Genomic DNA, 22,855 nt, shown 5'->3' with positions numbered 1-22,855 from the left:
TATTAAAAAAAAAACGAGAGACAGGATGAATGTTTTTTAATATTTTATTAACAAAATGTTCCTGTTAACGGATGTGATTCATACGCAGCATGATTGTTTAGAAGGGCTCCGTAAAAAGTGTAATCCATCAAGGCAACATGATGTAATCTCCAATGAGTGTGTTTAAAGATATGTGGTGTATTAATTGCAGTGAGCTGAATTTGTTTGGTTTGTTTGTTTGTTGTTTAACGCCGCACTCAGCAATATTCCAGCTATATGACGGCGGGCTGTAGATAATCAAGTCTGGACCAGACAATCCAGTGATTGATATCATGAACATCGATTGGGATCGATGACATGCATCAACCAAGTCAGCGAGCCTGACCATCCGATCCCGTATGTCGCCTCTTACGACAAGCATAGTCACCTTTTACAGCAAGCATGGTCGCAGACGTTTACCATTTCGGTGAAACTCACGAGCACGGGTATGGTGCTGACAAACCTAGAAACATAATCGGGACGAATCGGGATTCGAACCCACAATCATAGGTTTCTGGCGTGCCCAAGGGACGCAACTCTGCACAGCGAATCGCGGCGCCTTAGACGACTGGGCCGCCCGTGCCCCCCAATTCTAACTTTGACATATATCGGGTCTGGTCGTGATTTGTTAAAGTTTTTTAAGCAGTAGACACAACTCTATTTGTTCAGCTGGAATTATCTCTCAGAAAGGTTCTAACAAGACATTCGTCACCACTCGCCCCTTTCCGTCACCTGCAAGAAGACTCTGTGTCTATATGTTGTTTTACGCCGCACTCAGCAATATACAGACAGCTGAACAAGAGCATTAGTGCCCGTCATCACTCCCAGCATTCCGCAAATAAATATAACGGCAATACTTCTCACCGCGTGGTAACTGGAAGATCCCTGATATTTCTAACGAATCCTTGCAGTAATCAACCAATGGGCTATTACGACATGTACGTACGTTAGTGAGGGAGGGAGCGAGTGGGTTAGTTTTAACGCTACTTTGAACAGCATTTGTGTCAAACCACGGCTTGTCAGGTTGATGTGGCAAAAAAGCCGGATGTGGTAAAAAAGCCCGGAGTGGTTCAGGCCTTAAACGGTTACCCTCGGGCGGGGACATGGTGCTGACAAACGTAGAAACGACCCACATTCACATCAAAGTATGTTCAGGGCTGAACAGTTTCAGAATTGGGGCCCGTGTAGATGATGTTAGTAGAGTGTTGGATGTTTCCACATGCCGTTAATACGTCCCGCCTTCTATCTCTTGTCTCGCCCTCTTGTGACGCTTACGGTGTTCGTTTATGCAGACGTAGATGAAGCCGGCGACGACAAAGATCGCGATGCACGCACCTGCTATAATCCCCACCGGCGGACCACCCTCGGCTGAAAACAAACATCAGAGTCATAATGCACGGGTGATTGATTGAGTTTTTGTTTGTTTGTTGTTGAACGTCCGTACTCAGCAACATTTTGGCTATATGACGCCGGTCTGTAAATAATCGATAATGTGTTTTTAATATTTTATTAACAAAAATGTTCCTGTTAACGGATGTGATTCACATGCAGCATGATTGTTTAGAAGGGCTCCGTAAAAAGTGTATTCCATCAAGGCAACATGTTGCAATCTCCTATGAGTGTGTTTAAAGATATGCGACGACGCGTGGTGTATTAATTGCAGTGAGCTGGATTTGTTTGGTTGGTTTGTTGTTTAACGCCGCACTCAGCAATATTCCAGCTACATGACGGCGGGCTGTAAATAATCGAGTTTGGACCACACAATCCAATGATTGACATCATGAACATCGATCTACTCATGCTTACCATAAAAGGCGTCTATGATTGTCGTAAAAGGCGACTAACGGGATCGGGTGGTCAGGCTCGATGACTTGGTTTGATGCATGTCATCGTATCCCAATTGAATGGATCGATGCTCATGATGTCAATCACTGGATTGTCTCGTCCAGACTCAATTATTTACACACCGCCGTCATGTAGCTGGAATATTGCTGATTGCGGCGTTAAACAACAACAACAACAACAACAACAACAACTACTCTGTGGACTGGCTCCGGGAATTATTACATCGGTCGGGGAAGGGGAGGTAACTGGCTACTTACTCCGCTGGCCGCCCGTCCTGTGTTCCGTGGTGTAAGCGATCTTGAAGCCAGATCTGTTGTCGATCGAATTGCTGGTGAATCGGAGCACGAGGAAAGGCCCGACGCTCCTGAAATTACCCCTGTCCTGTCCACACAAACGACCAGATGTCTTGTCCGTGGGATAGAGCCCTGGAACATGTTGAATAGATAGATAGATAGATAGATAGATAGATAGATAGATAGATAGATAGATACATTAGATAGATACATTAGATAGATAGATAGTGACAACTTAGGTCTGATTTTAATGAGACTGACTATCCTATATTTTGTGACTACTTCTTTCATTAGATATTGAGGTATTAGATAATGAGTGAAATGGGTTCACACCGCTTTGATCAATATTCCCTTTTGAGAAACCTATGAGTAACAGTATAAGAATTCAGACCAAGGATCAGAATCCGAGGCGAATCTGAGATTCGAACTCACGATCATCGGACCCTGGTACGACTAAGGGACACAACTCTGCACGACTCGCTGATCTTTGATTATACCCACCGTAGATGACGTACACCAAGTCACTGCAGTCGTCGGGGAGGTCGGACTCGACCACGTTCACAATGACTACGTAGTTGATTCTCGGGGCCGAGATCCTCCAGGTGCAGTCGTTGTTGCTGCCGATACAGAAGTAATAGTCACCGTCGGAGTCGCGTACAGAGACCGAAGTGATGCACGTCGTAGACGTTAGCCACGTTTGTGAAACCCTCGAGAACGGATATGGTCCTTTCAGACCCAGACACATAGGATTCGAACCTACGATTACAGGATCCTGGTGTGCCCAAGGGACCTAACTCTGCATAGTGTTTATTATGAGATTTGAGAGGAAAGACGAAAGTGATGCAGACCTCAGACGTTTACTTGCAGCAAGGTCATGGTGCTGACAAACTAAGAAACTAATAATTAACCAGAGCGATTCGGGATTCGAACACATTATCATAGGTTTCTAAGGGACGCAACTTTGCAAAGTGAAATACGCGACTTCGACGCCTGGGCCACCCAAGTCCACAACAAGCATATGTTAAACAGACATAATTATGTAAGATATGACGGGGCATTACATCTCAATGGCCCGTGACAGGGTAACAACTTTGACCGCACGTGACTCTGGGAAGGAGAGTGACAAAGCGTGGAGGCCAGGATACTTACACAGCGTAGGGGCCCGGGAAGTTTGGCGAGTGAAGGCCAGGATACTTACACAGCGTAGGGGCCCGGGATGTTTGGCGAGTGAAGGCAAGGATACTTACACAGCGTAGGGGCCCGGGAAGTTTGGCAAGTGAGGGACAGGATACTTACACAGCGTAAGGACCCGGGAAGTTGGGCGAGTGAAGGCCTGGATACTTACACAGCGTAGGGGCCCGGGATGTTTGGCGAGTGAAGGCAAGGATACTTACACAGCGTAGGGGCCCGGGAAGTTGGGCGAGTGAAGGTATTTCGTCATATCCGCTGATGCTTTCAGATCGACCAGGCCCGGTTTGCACAGAGACTTTTCTGGACAGGAAGCAAGGTCAGTGGCACATATTACCCATAGATTTTATATGAGATTGTTTTAACACTAAATTGGCCAAGTACGGTGGCCCATACCCGCCACTGGTGAGATCATTTTTCACTGTATGCTGCTATATTTTATCTGGCGGCCGCCAAATACTTCCACTGGTGAGATATAATATAGAGGTTAACAGGGGAAAATAATCTCACCAGTGGAAGTATCTGGCGGGGGCCAAAAAAGTATTTGGCGGCCGTCAGATAAAATGTAGAGGCATACAGTGAAAAACGGTCTCACCAGTGGCGAGTATGGGCCACCGTAGCCAAGCAATGTCTTCCTTACATCATTTTCGGGATAACTCGGACACAACTACTTCACCGAGACAGATGATGTATAATTTCATATTTTGTTTGTTTGTTGCTTGACGCCGCACTCGGCAATATTTCTGCTTTATGACGCCGGTCTGTAAATAATCGAATACGGATCAGACAATCCAGTGATTAACATCATGAGCAACGATCTACGCAATTGGGATACGATGACGTGCATCAACCGGGTCTCGTTATTCGCCTTTAACGACAAACATGGGTCGCTGGAGACCCGGATATTCAAGGGTATAATTTTATATAAGTTGTAGGTTATTTTCACATGATCATGCATGTCTGTTTCATGTCACATAGTTTGTGTGTGTGTGTGTGTGTGTGTGTGTGTGCGTGCGCGTGCGCGTGCGTGTACTTACTCCGACCCGACCAGTCCTTGTTTGATCCCCTTTAATGCCGAAACAAGAGTTAGCATCTATTAACGTCTTTTGGTATGAGTGAGTGAGTGAGTTGGGTTTAACGCCGCTTTTAACAGTATTCCAGTTATATCGCGGCGTGTCAGCTTAATGTGGGAGGAAAGCCCGAAGTGATGCAGGTCTCAGACGTTTACCACTTCGGTGAAACCCACGAGCACGGTTATGGTGCTGACAAACCTAGAAACATAATCGAGGCGAACAGGGATTCGAACCCACAACCCAAGGGACGCAACTCTGCACAGCGAATCATGGCGCCTTAGACGAATGGGCCACCCGTGCCCCCTTTTGGTATGACACCGCCGGGGATCGAACCACCGACCTTCCCCCCGCCTGGCAGACAAACAAGACAAAAGAATGGCGTTCGCCTCCGTTGCGTAGTGGATTGAAGTGAACGGAGGCGACCGCCATTCTTGTTTGGAATGGAACGTTGCTCTTCTCAGGAAACTCAGTAATCTGTGAAGACGAGTATTTCCCGGCAATATCACACGACAAGTACGCGTGTACGAAAATCTTTTCCTATTGTATGAAATGTGTATTACTCACTTCTTAAAGCAAAATATGTCACTGTTAAAGGACCAGGGTAATCGCCGTAAGATGTCGCCACCACAAAGGTGAGATAACTCTTGTCTCCCCTGACAGTGACCGTGGGAGTTCTTTTCCAGCACCACTTCAGTAACAAACGCGAGTCGGGGTCACCTGGAAGAAAACCAGCTGTCAAGTCTTCAAGCATTCATTCAAACATGGTAGTTTAAACGAGATCCATACCATTCGAGAAGTGCTTTGAAACAATCTTTCGGATAGACACAGGGAGCGGCATCAAGAATATGATTTCTTTTCAACCGTGTTGATGAGCTATGTGCTGTTATGTGGCAGCTGATGATGTAAGTTTATTTATGATGGTGATAGTGGCAGTAGAATCAGTCGCTCCTACGATAGTGAGCGAACTGTTGTTGTGGTCAGTTCTTTTCTTTTAGCGGTCCACGGCAGTAATGGAGTGACCTCCCTTATCATTTCAATGAGCAAGCTCCTCACAGCAATAGTACGTTCCCGGAGCTCTCTATGCTATCGCTGCCACCAGTCAAAACTCCCCACTGTGAATAGGTGGCCACAACCATGCTTGGAGTTGAACTCGCAACCGAATGACCGTTATGTTTACAAACAGGTGACGACTGTCGTGACGCCGAATACACTTATCGCTGCTAAATTACTTTCTTCGTTTGTCAATTTGAATTTCTGTTTCATTAAAACTATCGTGTTATTGATATAGTAGGAATGTAAGGGAGAAGTTGGTTGATGTTCCGTTAGTCTGCAATCTCGAACCAATCTGATTATCAAAACAACAAAGTAAATTCATCTGGAAAACATGGTCAGTCGTAAACCTTTTCAAATTGAAATATGATGGCATTCCCAAAGAAATAAACAAAAGTATAAACGTTACTTCATATGGGGTTGGAGGGCAAATTTCAAGATTCTTGAAATGGCCGCGCCCACACTGGTGGCAGCGATGTTACCGAGAGTGTAACGAAGGTGTCACGCGCTGGGAAGGAGCTTGATCAAGGAGCGCGTGACACCTTCGTTACACGAGAGCTCCGGGAACGTACTATCGCTGTGAGGAGCTTGATCAACGAGTGACCTTCAAATGGCACTTGGTGCTTTGCGTCTTGGCGTTTGTCACCACTCGTATGTTTCCCAACCTCCAACAAAAGGGGTTTATTCGGAGGCACATACTCTACATTCGGCATTGCTCGGAAAGGGACGAGTTGGTCACGAATGGCGTCTTAGTTATCGTCATACCAGGTTCCGCGCGGTAGGCATTCGTGACCAACTCGTGTTATTCCGGGACAAGCCGAATAGCGACTCGTTCTCCTCTCATGGCCATTTTTGCGACCGGGTTCCGTCTTAGCACAAACGGGGATACCTAAAATATTTTAATAATTGTCAACTTATGGTTCACATATATTTCCCATATAATACATATTTTCAGATGCAATTTAAAGCACATCGGGACGTGCGGAATTATACAGTATGACTGAAGACATTTAACTGTGTCTTTGGTATATTTTTAGATGCAAGATATATGTAAAATAAAAAAATATTTCAGAGGGATTCTTTGACGAAGAACTTGAAATCATACGCGCATTCTGATTGGTTTGTCGTATTTTCGCACATAACAATCATCGATAGGGGGACGAGTCTTCTTGCGGGTTACGGAAAAGGGCGAGTGGTGACGAATGACGCGGTAAGTTCACATACAGCATATACCCACAGTGCTGAAATATAAGTCCCCAGGAACCCAGCTGATGTATCGCTAGCTGACAGTTGTCTTTTTAATTCTTCGCATTTTTTAAAGTTCTTTCTCTAATAATAACCAGAGCTCCACATAACCTTTTGAGCAAATGAGTTTTTACTCAGGGTTTCAATTTTAATTGAGTTATTACTTATTCATTTGGTAGCCTATATTTTGTCACTCATCTCTTCATCACTCTATTGGGTTTTCCCCAAAATTAAAGAACATTTTAAGAGTTTAAAAAAGTGAAATAATGTTTCAGATGTATTTAACTGTTCTAAATATATAGGCTTGACTCTGAAAGTAAATTGGCTCGTAATTGTGTTTCGGAAATTAGCTCCTTCGTACGCATGCTGAAAAAGCTTCACTGGGCATTTACGCGTGCTGTTTTTATCATTTGAGTTTTTCATTTAATGCATGGGTTTCTGTGCGCAAGATAATTGAAAGTAATTTATTATTTTTTAGAATTATTTATTTATTTATTTATTTATTTATTTATTTATTTGTTTGTTTGTTTGTTTGTTTGTTTGTTTGTTTGTTTGTTATTATTTTATTTTTTATTTTCTTCTTCCTCTTATTTTTTTTTATTTTTACGCAAATACGCTGCTTATCTGTAGCTATGAATAACACAACAGTATCCGAGTTGGATGACTCTTGCAGGGGGTGCGATATTTTACGAGCTCAATGGGACTGAGCTCACCGATATCTAGAAAACACATTCATAGGTTAACAGGCTGAAAAAAGATATAGGATATAGCGAGATTTTACCGTCAAATATATTGATGTAGCTGTGTTTACACTCCTTGTCTGAAGACGTGGTGTTGAAGAGGTTGCGGGTCAACTGCAGATGGACGATGTGGTCAAGGTGGTCTGTCGTGATGTTGTAGATGAAGTAGCCGTTACTAGGGAGAGAAGGCGTGGTTGAGAGTATTCAGAGATATACATCGTCTCAAGTTGTGGACTTGTAGTGCCACTTTACCGTAATAGTATGTTACGTTGTTGCTTAACGCCGCACTCAGTAATGTTCAAGCTGTAGGGCGGAGATTTGTAAACACCAGGGGGATGGGGGGTGGGGGGTGGGGGGTGGGTGGATGATTACGGAGGGCCCAGTCGTCTAAGGCGCCGCGATTCGCTGTACAGAGTTGTGTCCCTGGGGCACGCCAGAAACCTATGATTGTGTGTTCGAATCCCGGTTCAGCCACCTCTCGTAGTCTACTGAACGCTTACTTTTTACAGGACACCCCTCGTAGTCTACTGAACACTCACTATTTACAAGACACCCCTCGTAGTCTACTGAACGCTCACTATCTACAGGACACCCCTCGTAGTCTACTGAACACTAACCATTTACAGGACACCCCTCGTAGTCTACTGAACACGCACTATTTACAAGACACCCCTCGTAGTCTACTGAACACACACTATTTACAAGACACCCCTCGTAGTCTACTGAACATGCACTATTTACAGGACACTCATCGTAGTCTACTGAACACTCACTATTTACAGGACACTCATCGTAGTCTACTGAACACTCACTATTTACAAGACACCCCTCGTAGTCTACTGAACACTCAATATTTACAGGACACCCCTCGTAGTCTACTGAACACGCACTGTATAAAGGACACTCCTCGTAGTCTACTGAACACGCACTGATTACAAGACACCCTCGTAGACTACTGAACACACAATATTTACAGGACACCCCTCGTAGTCTACTGAACACTCAATATTTACAGGACACCCCTCGTAGTCTACTGAACAAACACTATTTACAGGACACCCCTCGTAGTCTACTGAACATACACTCTTTGCAAGACGCTCATCGTAGTCTACTGAACACTCACTATTTACAGGACACCCCTCGTAGTCTACTGAACAAACACTCTTTACAAGTCACCCCTCGTAGACTACTCACTATTTACAAGCGGCCATGTCAAGCACTGACGTTAGGGCTGCGTTAGTAGTTGCCTTCACCTTCATCACGCCGCCGTTACACGCCCGCTCTGAAACACGAGTGAATGAGTTGAGTTTTACGCCGCTCCAGTATGATTTGTTTGAGTGTTGGTTGTTTGACGCTTCGTTCAGCAATATTCCAGCTACATGACGTCTGTCTGTAAAAAATCTAGTGATATCATAATCAGCGATCTCTGCCGTCGGTGGACGATGATGTCTATGAACCAGGTCACCGATCCCACCACCCGATCCATCCTCACAGACATGAATCACCGGGGACCCATTTCTAATCCGGAATCCCGACATTTCTGTGACTATGGCAATCACGGTTGCCGTTCGAGCAACCAATCACATGACATGACAATGAACATCTATTTGACCATCGTTTGCTTCGTGATTAACATGTCTCGTTTGTAAAACGAATTTTAGGGAATTAAACTCAACCACTCAACACCTGTTAGGGTTGGTTCCAGCCATATGACGGTGGTCTGTAAATAATCGAGTCTGGACCAGACAATCCAGTGATTGCTATCATGAGCATCGATCCACGCAATTGGGATCGATGACATGTTTCAACCAAGTCAGCGAGCCTGACCACCCGATCCCGTTAGTCGCCTCTCACGACAAGCATAGTCGCCTTTTACGGCAAGCATGGGTTGCTGAAGATCTATTCTACCCCGGATCTTCACGGGTCTCCTGGTAGGGAGGGTCACAGTGGAGGTATGGTGTATAACGTGTTTACAGTGTATATTGTACTGGAGAGTGATGCAATGCCCAGTGCACTGATAGTCTAAATTTACTGTTATATGTGTAATTTGTTGTAAAACAATGATTGTAACTGTATTTGAATTGTTTCTGTTGAGATTCAGTAGAAGTTCATTGCGTTGTATTTGGACAACGATTAGTTGTCAGGAATGTCGGACTATTTAATGTAAGCAGCGCTGAGGAAATTGTTATATGCTCGAATTATCTGTAAATTTCCGGAATAGCATGGGTGGATGTCAAGCATTATACAAAACATGTGGAATATTCTTTGGTGTTCTAGTGACACCGGACTAGTCTAGCACTGTGTGGAAAGTGCTGGAAGCTAGTGAGACTATATAAGTGGAACTGGCGCATGCCTGTCATCTCACACTTCATCTGATATTACATCAAGACCAGCTTTCTTGTGAAGATCACTTTTTAAGCTGGTGTTCAGCCCAGGGCTATTTCGGAAACTTGCCCACTGTTTCAACGAGGTGATTATTATTCTTGTCATCGTTATTTCCACTGCTCTCACATTTTATACAGCCATTTATTATTGTACTAATACTCTTTTATATTGATATGTAAAGCTAGTTAATTTTGTAATACAATTGTTGATTGTGTACCATTTGTTGTTTGTTTGTTGTTTTCACACTTAATTCTTTTACGAACAGCTTTCTGGGTCAACATATCGTTTCAATTTGGGAATCGACAAGTAACATTACCTAGTGACGTCACGCGAAGAAGAAGTTTGTCTGCAGATTGGTCTGTGATGTTGTTGATGTAGATGACTGGCCCCGTGCTGCGATATATCGTTGTGTTATCAGCATCCATCCCCATCAGTAGTTTACCATCAGGGGTCCCTGTGTGGGGTGAAACATTAAGTACTTATTAAGAACTATTAGGATCCATGAACTCCGCAAGCTCGCGGACATGGTAAGGATGTCATCTGTATGAGTGTATGTCAGTGTGTGAGTGAGTTGATTCATGGCGTGTTAACTTACCAAAAGAATATACTGCTTACAGGCCATGGATCATAATTGTTGAGTCGAGGATTCTGACAGAACAAGGGAGGTAACTGTGCATGAGGAATATGTGTAGCCAGACTACGGAGCTACTTTGTACGTTCATATCATGTACAACCTCTGTGTAAGGACGATGTCTTACCACATTAAAGGAAATCGTTGTTCAATCGAGAAAGCTATAGCCTGTTTAAAAAAAGTATATTTTATGTTCAGCATTGTAGAAAGGGAGCCCAAGACGACTGACCTTGAGTGACATTGAAGCAGTCTGGCGTACAGCTGGCATTGATCACGTCAAGTCTCACTGTTTTCGTGATGTCTCGCGAGACGAACTTCATCAGTCTGAGACACAACATAAGTAAAAACTTCAAATTCTTCTCAACATCTCACTACATTCTTACATCATATCGTTTCTTTATTTCTTTATTTCGTTATTTATTTAATCACGCTATTTTCAATATCATATCTTCCTCCACGTGGGGCTGCAACGATACAAAAGGCCACAATATTATTCGTATCTCGATACGCGTATGGAATTACATTGGTCAAGACTGGATACGTATGTCGATACACTGGTCAAGACAGGATACGTATGTCGATACACTGTCAAGACTGGATACGTATGTCGATACACTGGTCAAGACAGGATACGTATGCCAATACACTGGTCAAGACAGGATACGTATGTCGATACACTGGTCAAGACAGGATACGTATGCCAATAAACTGGTCAAGACAGGATACGTATACCAATACACTGGTCAAGACAGGATACGTATGCCAATACACTGGTCAATACAGGATACGTATGCCAATACACTGGTCAAGACTGGATACGTATGCCAATACACTGGTCAAGACAGGATACGTATGTCGATATACTGGTCAAGACAGGATACGTATGTCGATACACTGGTCAAGACAGGATACGTATGTCGATACACTGGTCAAGACAGGATACGTATGTCCATGCACTGGTCAAAACTGGATACGTATGCCAATATACTGGTCAAGACAGGAGACGTATGTCGATACACTGGTCAAGACAGGATACGTATGTCGATACACTGGTCAAGACAGGATACGTATGTCGATACACTGGTCAAGACAGGATACGTATGTCGATACACTGGTCAAGACGGGATACGTATATCGATATACTGGTCAAGACAGGATACGTATGTCGATACACTGGTCAAGACAGGATACGTATGTCGACATACTGGTCAAGACAGGATACGTATGTCGATACACTGGTCAAGACAGGATACGTATATCGATATACTGGTCAAGACAGGATACGTATGTCGATACACTGGTCAAGACAGCATACGTATGTCCATGCACTGGTCAAAACTGGATACCTATGCCAATATACTGGTCAAGGCAGGATATGTGTGTCGATACACTGGTCAAGACAGGATACGTATGTCGATACACTGGTCAAGACAGGATACGTATGTCGATACACTGGTCAAGACAGGATACGTATGCCAATACACTGGTCAAGACAGGATACGTATGTCGATACACTGGTCAAGACAGGATACGTATGTCGATACACTGGTCAAGACAGGATACGTATGTCGATACACTGGTCAAGACAGGATACGTATATCGATATACTGGTCAAGACAGGATACGTATGTCGATACACTGGTCAGGACAGCATACGTATGTCGATACACTGGTCAAGACAGCATACGTATGTCGATATACTGGTCAAGGCAGGATATGTGTGTCGATACACTGGTCAAGACAGGAGACGTATGTCGATACACTGGTCAAGACAGGATACGTATGTCGATACACTGGTCAAGACAGGATACGTATGTCGATACACTGGTCAAGACAGGATACGTATGTCGATACACTGGTCAAGACAGGATACGTATATCGATATACTGGTCAAGACAGGATACGTATGCCGATACACTGGTCAAGACAGGATACGTATGTCGATACACTGGTCAAGACAGGATACGTATGTCGATACACTGGTCAAGACAGGATACGTATGTCCATGCACTGGTCAAAACTGGATACGTATGCCAATATACTGGTCAAGACAGGATACGTATATCGATATACTGGTCAAGACAGGATACGTATGTCGATACACTGGTCAAGACAGGATACGTATGTCGATACACTGGTCAAGACAGGATACGTATGTCCATGCACTGGTCAAAACTGGATACGTATGCCAATATACTGGTCAAAACAGGAGACGTATGTCGATACACTGATCAAGACAGGATACGTATGTCGATACACTGGTCAAGACAGGATACGTATGTCGATAAACTGGTCAAGACAGGATACGTATGTCGATACACTGGTCAAGACAGGATACGTATATCGATATACTGGTCAAGACAGGATACGTATGTCGATACACTGGTCAAGACAACATACGTATGTCGATACACTGGTCAAGGCAGGATACGTATGTCCATGCACTGGTCAAAACTGGATACGTATGCCAATATACTGGTCAAAACAGGAGACGTATGTCGATACACTGATCAAGACAGGATACGTATGTCGATACACTGGTCAAGACAGGATACGTATGTCGATACACTGGTCAAGACAGGATACGTATGTCGATACACTGTTCAAGACAGGATACGTATATCGATATACTGGTCAAGACAGGATACGTATGTCGATACACTGGTCAAGACAACATACGTATGTCGATACACTGGTCAAGGCAGGATACGTATGTCGATACACTGGTCAAGACAGGATACGTATGTCGATATACTGGTCAAGACAGGATACGTATGCCGATATACTGGTCAAGACAGGATACGGATGTCAATGCACTGGTCAAGACAGGATACGTATGTCGACATACTGGTCAAGACAGGATACGTATGTCGATACACTGGTCAAGACAGGATACGTATGTTGACATACTGGACAAGACAGGATACGGATGTCGACATACTGGACAAGACAGGATGTTTTGGTGCGTCTTTTTCCCCTAACTTCTTCGGCAAACCACGACTTGGGGGATTTAGCTCGCTGACTGTGATGCATGTCATGGTATCCCAATTGCCTAGACGGCCGTCATATAGATGGAAGACTGCAGAGTGCGGCGGTTAACAAAAAAACAAACAAATAATAATAAACAAACAAACAACAGAGGAAGAGGAAATCCGTGCTGTAGGGAAGGTACAGGGAGACGTGTGATCAATATTTACCCTTGGATCTGGCAAGAATACCATACGTAGGATGGGGAGGTCCTCACCTCTACGACCTCTGCGCCATCATCGCCTTCAACAAACAGAAATTTTAACGATCTAATGTTATTTATTGCATCAACAATTCAAAATATAATTAATTGGGCATCAACTCAGCAGACGACAAACTTTCTTTACTTGATTTTCACTAAAGTTTTATTTTTATTAAAGAAACCTGTGTTTGTGGGTTCGAATCCCGTTTCACCCCAATTATGTTTCTAGGTTTGTCAGCACCATACCCGTGCTCGTGGGTTTCACCGAAGTGGTAAACGTCTGAGACCTGCATCAATTCGGGCTTTCCTTCCTCATTAAGCTGACACGCCGCGATATAACTGGAATACTGTTAAAAGCGGGGTTAAACCCAACTCACTCACTCATTCGCTCCAATGAAATGCTCAAAAGTGACTTCCGCCTGTATCCCCCCTCAAAAATATATAATTTAAGGATTTAGGGGCAATGCACTGGACGTGGTATTTAACATATAGTCAAACACCGTTGTGTCGAACATTGATGTGTCGAACTTAGGGTTGTCTCGAAGTAAAAACTTGGTCCTTGCGTACTGCCTCTTTATTCATCATACAACCTCGGATAACTCGAAGTATTTAGGAAGGCCCATTTATTGTCGACACAACTGTGTTAAACTGTGTAATGAATATAGAATATTATACGAGCTCCCGTGTTTGAGTACACGTAGTAGTATTTTATTTATTACTTGCCGTTTATAACGGGTTTTTTAGAATTGCACTGTCGTGTGTGAATCTAGGCAGACATCTACGCGATCCACAGCATATTCCAATTGAGTTAAACAGAATAATACTTTAAACACATCAAAAGGTGACATGTATTAATATAATACTATACAACGGACCACCTTTACGGTTGGGTAGCCTAATGGTTAAAGCGTTCGCTCGTCACGCCGAAGACCTGGGTTCGATTCCCGACATGGGTACAATGTATGAAGCCGTGATATTGCTAGAATATTGCTTAAAACGGCGTTAAACCATACTCACTAACTCCACAAAATTAACGTAGCGCTAAAGTTATCCATAACTCGCAAATACATAGACGTACGACTGTCGTTGCGCTACGATCACCTTGAGGAACGGGCCCCCGAAGATCCGGGGTAGAATAGGTCTTCAGCAACCCATGCTTGCCGTAAAAGGCGACTATGCTTGTCGTAAAAGGCGACTAACGGGATCGGGTGGTCAAGCTCGCTGACTTGGTTGATGCATGTCATCGGTCCCAATTGCGTGGATCGATGCTCATGTTAATCACTGGATTGTCTGGTCCAGACTCGATTATTTACAGACTGCCGTCATATAGCTGGAATATTGCTGAGTGCGGCGTTAAACATCAAACCAAACCAAAAAAAAACTTGCGGAACATGGCCCCTGCTCCACAAAGTTTACAACACGTCACAATGCCCTATGACGTAATTTGTTGAATTTTGTTGCAATATCCACTGGAAATTCCAGACTCGTTCAGCAAGGGTGGAATCTGGACTTTTATAGTCAGATAACACCCTTGCCTCGGGAAGATGTTATATTTCAGTATTGAATACTTTGAATTGAACACTTGGGTTATTTTCAAAATCGCATATACGAATTATCAAACACCGAGTACAGTAAACTACGGTTATAACGAACTCTAAGAGACCTCTAATTTTAGTTCGTTATAACCGTAGTTCGTTATAAGCATATATACAGCATAAATACAGCAAATGGTCGGGACAAAAAAGTAGGTTCGTTATATCCGTTAGTTCGTTATAAGCGTGTTCGTTATAAACGTAGTTTACTGTAATCTTGAAACAGGTCTTGGCGGGTAAGAAACAAAATTTTCCAAATGGACGAAAGTGGAGATGAGGATGATATCTCTGACCGAACAGGGGCGGTCGGGTAGCCTAGTGGTTAAAGCGTTCGCTCGTCACGCCGAACACCCGGGTTCGATTCCCGACATGGGTACAATCTGTGAAGCCCATTTCTGGTGTCCCCGCCGTGATATTGCTGGAATATTGCTAAAAGCGGCGTAAAACCATACTCACTCACTCACTCAATCTTACCGAACACGCTGGTTGCTATGAGGGTGAAGTTGCAGAGCTGGGCAGGTGATGTCGTGTTAGGTGTCGTGTCAGTTAAGTCGATGGTGAGATTCCCGCCTGAAGATGTGATACGTGAGAAGGGCGGGTTCGAGAGGCGCCAGGAGATGGTGGGTTGAGAGGCTGACGGTGAACCTGTTGGAAGACAAGCATCACTGTGTTTGACCCGTTATACCACCAGGCTGCAGAGGCATCGTTACATCACAATGCTTTTAAGAATGTATTTCACAAGTACCGTACGCCAATGGACCCGGGGTAGAATAGGTCTCGAGGAACCCATGCTTGCCATAAAAGGTGACTATGCTTAACGGGATCGGGTGGTCAGGCTCGCTGACTTGGTTGATTCATGTCATCGATCCCAATCGCGTGGATCGATGCACGTGATATCAATCACTGGATTGTCTGGCCCAGGCTCGATTATTTACAGACCGCTGTCATACAGCTGGAATATTGCTGAGTGCGGCGTTAAACAACTAACCAACCAACCGTACGCCAGTGACAGATATTTTACGCCCGTTTCCGAGGTTCGTTAGAAGTATGTTGGGGGGGGGGGGGGGGGGGGGGGGGGGGGAGTTTGTATCCTATTTATGAACTGTCTAAATGCAAGAAATACCAGGAAAAATAAGAAAACATCGACATACCTAATAGTGAAACAATACAGTGTATCGCTGTATAAAAGGAATTCCCTAAAAGCGTGCGAGAGAAAAAAACACGCGCAGCCTGGACTAGATGTAGTCATGACATGATAATCTGAACAACTTCTCGTCACCTGCCCCAGCAGCTCAGTGGGGGGAAAATGCGAGGTCGCAGGTTTGATTCATGTCATGGAATTTTCATGTTTAAAACAAATTTCTGACTTTTAACCAATCATCAAACACAAATGTGTTCTCATCAAGAGGCAAGTGTATAAAACGTTAAATTTCACGCTTACCTGGGCATACTTAAGCTGGAATGCCCGTTATCACGGCATTCTGGGGGAATAACCCCTTTACGGGTTTACCTGAGAAAAGTCGAACCAGTATTTATAACAGAGTGACATCGTTAGAGTTTATAACATAAAACACTGATGGGAAATAAAACAATGAGGGGGGACGGGGGAAGGGGAAGGGGGCACGAGTGGTTTATTTTCCCTGTTGTGTTTTATTTGACGATAAACAACGACCACGAGTTGTTTATTTCTTAAATGAGATACCAATAGTATGCACAGCCTCTTTCAGGATGTCAATAAAATGTACAAGCTTCATATATCTGCAGGTGAGCACCCGTTTCTATGTACTCGTATGTGACACACACACCTTCATATATCTTCAGGTGGGTACCCGTTTCTATTTACCCGTATGTAACACGCACCCTCCTTCATATATCTGTAGGTGGGTACCCGTTTCAATGTACCCGTATGTGACACACACACACCTGAATATATATGGAGGTGGGTTCCCGTTTCTATGTACCCGTATGTGACACACCCACCTTTATATATCTGCAGATGGGTACCCGTTTCTATTTACCCTTATAAAACAAACACCCACCTTCATATATCTGCAGGTGAGCACCCGTTTCTATGTACCCGTATGTAACACACACCCACCTACATATATCTGCAGGTGGGTACCCGTTTCTATGTACCCGTATGTGAAACCCACCCACCTTCATATATCTGCAGGTGGGTACCCGTTTCTATGTACCCGTATGTGACACCCACCCACCTGCATATATCTGTTGGTGGGTACCCGTTTCTATGTACCCGTATCTGACAAACACTCACCTTCATGTATCTTCAGGTGGGTACCCGTTTCTATGTACCCGTAGGTAACAAACACCCACCTTCAAATATCTGCAGGTGGGCACCCGTTTGTATGTACCCGTATGTGACACCCACCCACCTTCATATATCTGTAGGTGGGTACCCGTTTCTATGTACCCGTATGTGACACCCACCCACCTTCATATATATGAAGGTGGGTACCCGTTTCTATGTATCCGTATGTGACACACACACATCTTCATATATCTGCAGGTGGGTACCCGTTTCTATGTACCCGTATGTGACACACTCACCTTCATATATCTGTTGGTGGGTACCCGTTTCTATGTACCCGTATATAACACAGACCCACCTTCATATATCTGCAGGTGGATATACTTGCACCCCTCGGGCGACGGCGACGGCGACGTGTTCCCCCAGTGCTGCATGGTGAGTGAGATGCGCCGGGTGTCCGTGGTGTTCAGGTGGTACACGCACCTCGCCTCTCTGAACACACCAGGCACAGTACAGTGTACAGTAGCAGTGAGCTAGTGAGTTTGCCACTTTCTACGAATTTTAAATTATCAGGGTGGGGGAAATTTGGCTTCACACAGTGTTAGGTGAGGTGAAATGGGGTTTAACGTCGCGTTCAAGATTATTGCACTTATACAGCGACGTACATGCATGCATGCGTGCGTGTGTGTGTGTGTGTGTGCGTGCGTGCGTGCGTGCGTGCGTGCGTGTGTGCGTGCGTGCGTGCGTGTGTGTGTGTGTTGCTGCTTGTACTAGTCCGGACTGATGCTGATTTATATTGCTAGTTCACTGAGATACCATGCCGCAGTTTCACATGAATACCCAACTCTGACACAGTGCACTGACTCCGAGCCGACCAGGCCTTGTTTTAGCCCCTGACGAGCGCCAGACAGGGTAACAACAATTACCATATTTTAACGTCTAACGGGTGGGGGTGGGTGGGTTGGGTAAAATAGCTCGCCGATAAAATGGGGATCGGGTGGACACTCACTGAAATGATCAACAACATGAAGTCGACATTAAAAGCTGTCTCGAGCTGCAAGGCACTATAGTGAGTGAGTGAGTTGGGTTTAACGGGGGGTGCCTACCTCATGCTAGGTAATGAAGTTGCCCTTCTACAAACTTTCCGAGCCTGTCTGTCATGAGTTCGTGTGAGTGAGTGGGTTGGGTTTAACTCGCTTTTAAAAGTATTCCAGTTATATCACGGCGTGTCAGCTTAATGTGGGAGGAAAGCCCAAAGTGATGCAGGTCGCAGACGTTTACCACATCGGTGAAACCCACGAGCACGTGTATGGTGCTGACAAACCTAGAAACACAATCGGGGCGAACCGGGATTCGAACCCACAATCATAGGTTTTGGCGTGCCCAAGGGATGCAACTCTGCACAGTGAATCGCGGCGCCTTAGACGACTGGGCCACCCGTGTCCCCCGGCACTATAGTCATCGCCACTTGAAATAGATTCACGTAGCATCTCTGTCATTAAATAACTACAGCTTTATGTGTGCTAATACTTGTAAAAAAGTAAAGATAAGGAATATTACAAAACATTTACAAAGTTCCCTTTCAAGAAATAACCATATTTAACTGAGTTTTGGTCACGTGGTTACAATCCGACTAAGGGTCGGCAATCAGGTGACCACGTTTTCAAAACTAAATGATGATGTTTATCGTTAGCAAAATTGATAATTTTTTAAAAGCGAATTTCTTCAACAGTCTGAAGCATAAAAATATTTGTCAAGAATTTTTGGGTACAATTTACTTTTTTCGATGAACATATGGATTTTCAAAAACATGTTAAGAATTCAAAAAACGGTCTCCAAGGTTGCAGGCAGACAAACTTGGTACTCACTCAGTCTGTACGGGGCGGCCGGGGAATGTCAGCAGGACTGGGGTGTCCGTTATAGTGAGGTTTCTGCTACTGCCAGGGCTGCTAGTCGTGGGAACTGAAATATGGAGAAAGTGAATGTAGTTTTGTGTCGTATACGGCAGTTATTCTGGCATATCAGGACAGGCTAAATATAATAACGTCTGAAAGAGTCAACCCTGTTAAGCGTGACAATATTCACGGCGAAACGAACCAGTGGTCGACAGCATGAGCACCCCAGTCTTCGGGTCAGGATGACACAGTCGGAGAGGTCGCATGAGAAGACAAGGGGAAGACATATTCTGCCCCGACATTTCTAAATCCGACGTACCCATCCACACCCCCATCAGCAAACCACATCACCACCAACACCGCACAACCCACACTAACCCAAATTTGGGGCTTCCAAAATATTTAGATTGTGGTGGACTTTGCTTGATGTCGCCGACATAAAGTGATTCCACGCTTGTTTTTATTTTACGTCCGTGATCATGAATAATTACTGTATCACCTAAATGTGTATCATCTTCTAGAGGTAAGGGAGTTAACTGATCTGTGGAAACTGGAATGTTATAGTCAGTAAACTGCCTTGTCTCGGGAGTGTGAGTGAGTGAGTTGGGTTTAACGCCGTTTTTAACAGTATTCCCAGCTAACACACTACCTCTTCACAACGTTGTGGTAAGGTTGTAGATTGGTAACGTTGTCACAATGTTATTATTCCGTCTCTCTATAACGTTATTTCACAACGTAATACAAACGTTGCATATTTACGTTGTGAAAAAGTAGTGTATGTGATATACCACACATCGTTTTAGTAACAACGTTCGCGAAAGTCATAGAGATTGGAATCTTTTATCAAAATCAACTTGATTTTGTCAGAAAAACAAATCATTACTATTCCATATATTCGGCATTAGGATTTTAAACCATTGCATATAATAAAAGTACCTGAACGCAATTGCCCCCCTCCATAACAACGTTTTACGTTACTGTGAGAAATATTAATCTTATTACATAGAAAACCCCATGTCAAACCTTCCCAGATAGTATTCCAGTTATATCACGGCGTGTCAGCTAATGTGGAAGGAAAGCCCGAAGTGATTCAGGTCTCAGACGTTTACCACTTCGGTGAAACCCACGAGCACGGGTATGGTGCTGACAAACCTAGAAACAAAATCGGGGTGCACCGGGATTCGAACCCACAATCATAGGTTTCTGGCTAGCCCAAGGGACGCAACTCTGCACAGCGAATCGCTTGGCGACCCCTGCACCCCTTGTCGCGGGAAAATAAATTCGCATGTGTAGCCTCACCGTCTTGCCAGAATCGCAGCATGAAGCCAGAGTCGGTCAGGAAATCGTCTGTTTTGAATACCAGAAAGAGGCTATCACCGGAAGTAGCCGTAGCCATCTTGTCAGATCCGCACCACCTGTGTAGCTCACTGACGTCACTGGTGTTGCCTGGAATGGAATCAACAAATGTAACTGAGAGTGAGTGAGTGAGTTAGTTAGCAATCGAGAAAGACGTAAACAGTGGTTGATAGCATGAATACCCGCAGTGAACCAAGTCACACTGTAGCCACTGTTGGTTACGGTTGAGTCTAGTGGTAGAGCGTCCGCCCGGAGAGCGGAAGGTCTGGGGTTCGATCCCCGGCCGTGTCATACCAAAAGACGTTAAAGATGGTGCTCGTTGTTACCCTGTCTGGCGCTCGGCATTAAGAGGTTAAAACATGGATTTGTCGGCTCGGAGTCAGTATACTGTGTCTGAGTGGGGTATTTATGTGAAACTGCGGCATGGTATCTCAGTGAGCTGGCACTATAAATCGGCATCAGTCCTGACCAGTACAAGCAGCCACACACAAACACATACACGTACATGCACGTCGCTATATAAGTGCAATAATCTTGGACGCGACGTTAAACCCAATTTCACCTCACCTCACCTCACCTTACATTATTCTATAAACCAACTTATTAATCTTGCTACTTTTCGATAGATCTGCAGAAACTTAAAATCCTGAGAATCTGTGTCTATTTCAATTTTCATAATGCATCAAAATTAATGTTTGAAATATCGTAAGTACGATGCGATGGCGGTCCTCTTCATTCCCCACAACAAATCAATCTAAACCAAGAGTACGACCTCGCCCTCAAACCACATGAGACGGCCCCCGTCCCACATACCGTCGTAAGCAATGAGACGGTCCCCGCAGGTGCTGTTCCAGTTATTCAGCTGCATGTACACGATCTCCACGTGCAGCACGTGACCATCGGTTGGAGCTTTGATGTGAACCTTGCATGATATGTTACTGAAAATAAATAAATAAATAGATAAATAAATAAATAAATAAATAACAACGCTCAGTTGAGACAATATTCTGTCTTAAACTGAAGTCGTGTCTACACCATCTTCGCGAGGCAAGAGCGTCAACTGACTACAAAAGTGTAGGTTCCACTGGAATTTCCAGGCTCGATCGTAGCGCCACCTGTGGTTATTATGCCTTATGTACCCGTGAAGATCCGGGGTAGAATAGGTCTTCAGAAACCCATGCTTGCCATAAAAGGCGACTATGCTTGTCGTAAGAGGCGACAAACGGGATCGGGTGGAAGGCTCGCTGAATTGGTTGATGCATGTCATCAATCCCTATTGCGTGGATCGATGCTCATGTTGTCAATCACTGGATTGTCTTATCCAGACTCGATTATTTACAGACCGCCGTCATATAGCTGGAATATTGCTGAGTGCGGCGTTATACAAACCAAATATCTTCGCCTGGTGTGTGTCACCACTGTTGGCGGACGGGACCTGCATTTAAGCAGGACTTATAAACTTCAAGCGTCGGTGAAAGCTACGAGCATGGGTATGAGTGAGTGAGTGAGTTTGGTTTAACGCCGCTTTTAGCAATATTCCAGCAATATCACGGCGGGGGACACCAGAAATGGGCTTCACACATTGTACCCATGTCGGGAATCGAATCCGGGTGTTCGGCGTGACGAGCGAACGCTTTAACCACTAGGCTACCCGACCGCCCCACGAGCATGGGTATTGTGCGGACGGGCCGGGGCTAAACTGTGATTCGTAGATTGGATCAGCGGATCCTGGCAAGGCTAAGGGACACAACTCTGCAGAGCGAATTTCGGCGCCTTTGCTTAGCAAAGTGCCCCTTGACAACATTAATTTCATATATATAGTGAAAATACAATATAAATACATTCATGACTCCGGATAAGTCTGATATTGATTTGAACATTGTGCTGATGCCATTAGGACATACTTGGCGTAGTCTAGAGGGAAGTCACGTGATCTGATGACTTGTGGGTCCGCTGTGGCGTTGATGTGGATGTCGGTGTCGTTACAGTCATACCCTGGAATAGTCAGACAGTCAATATGTTTAAAGTTTAGAAAAATGCAAACAT

At 44.4% G+C, this 22,855-nt stretch overlaps 1 protein-coding gene across 1 annotated transcript in view; it reads right to left on the bottom strand.

Annotated features, from left to right (window-relative positions):
• Positions 1 to 75: 75 nt before the first annotated feature.
• Positions 76 to 22,855, bottom strand: part of LOC139457644 (cubilin-like) — a 23,485-nt gene continuing 705 nt past the window's right edge. Inside the window, exons 2-17 of the mRNA XM_071238997.1 lie at positions 22,714 to 22,804; positions 21,623 to 21,747; positions 20,753 to 20,899; positions 19,427 to 19,520; positions 17,917 to 18,050; positions 15,764 to 15,934; positions 13,666 to 13,738; positions 10,698 to 10,792; positions 10,154 to 10,291; positions 8,647 to 8,734; positions 7,494 to 7,627; positions 4,982 to 5,134; positions 3,551 to 3,647; positions 2,658 to 2,773; positions 2,121 to 2,288; positions 76 to 1,386 (exon numbers count right to left, since the gene is read on the bottom strand). Of these exons, the coding sequence (XP_071095098.1) occupies positions 1,244 to 1,386; positions 2,121 to 2,288; positions 2,658 to 2,773; positions 3,551 to 3,647; positions 4,982 to 5,134; positions 7,494 to 7,627; positions 8,647 to 8,734; positions 10,154 to 10,291; positions 10,698 to 10,792; positions 13,666 to 13,738; positions 15,764 to 15,934; positions 17,917 to 18,050; positions 19,427 to 19,520; positions 20,753 to 20,899; positions 21,623 to 21,747; positions 22,714 to 22,804 (1,967 nt within the window). The 3' untranslated portion in view covers positions 76 to 1,243. The remainder of the gene's footprint in view (positions 1,387 to 2,120; positions 2,289 to 2,657; positions 2,774 to 3,550; positions 3,648 to 4,981; positions 5,135 to 7,493; positions 7,628 to 8,646; positions 8,735 to 10,153; positions 10,292 to 10,697; positions 10,793 to 13,665; positions 13,739 to 15,763; positions 15,935 to 17,916; positions 18,051 to 19,426; positions 19,521 to 20,752; positions 20,900 to 21,622; positions 21,748 to 22,713; positions 22,805 to 22,855) is intronic.

Source organism: Haliotis cracherodii, unplaced genomic scaffold (assembly GCF_022045235.1).
Source record: "Haliotis cracherodii isolate W230 unplaced genomic scaffold, xgHalCrac1.p SCAF_12, whole genome shotgun sequence".
Classification (NCBI taxonomy): Eukaryota; Metazoa; Mollusca; class Gastropoda; order Lepetellida; family Haliotidae; genus Haliotis; species Haliotis cracherodii.
Note: the sequence above shows the minus strand (reverse complement) of the source record. Positions and strands in the feature narration are given on the sequence as shown.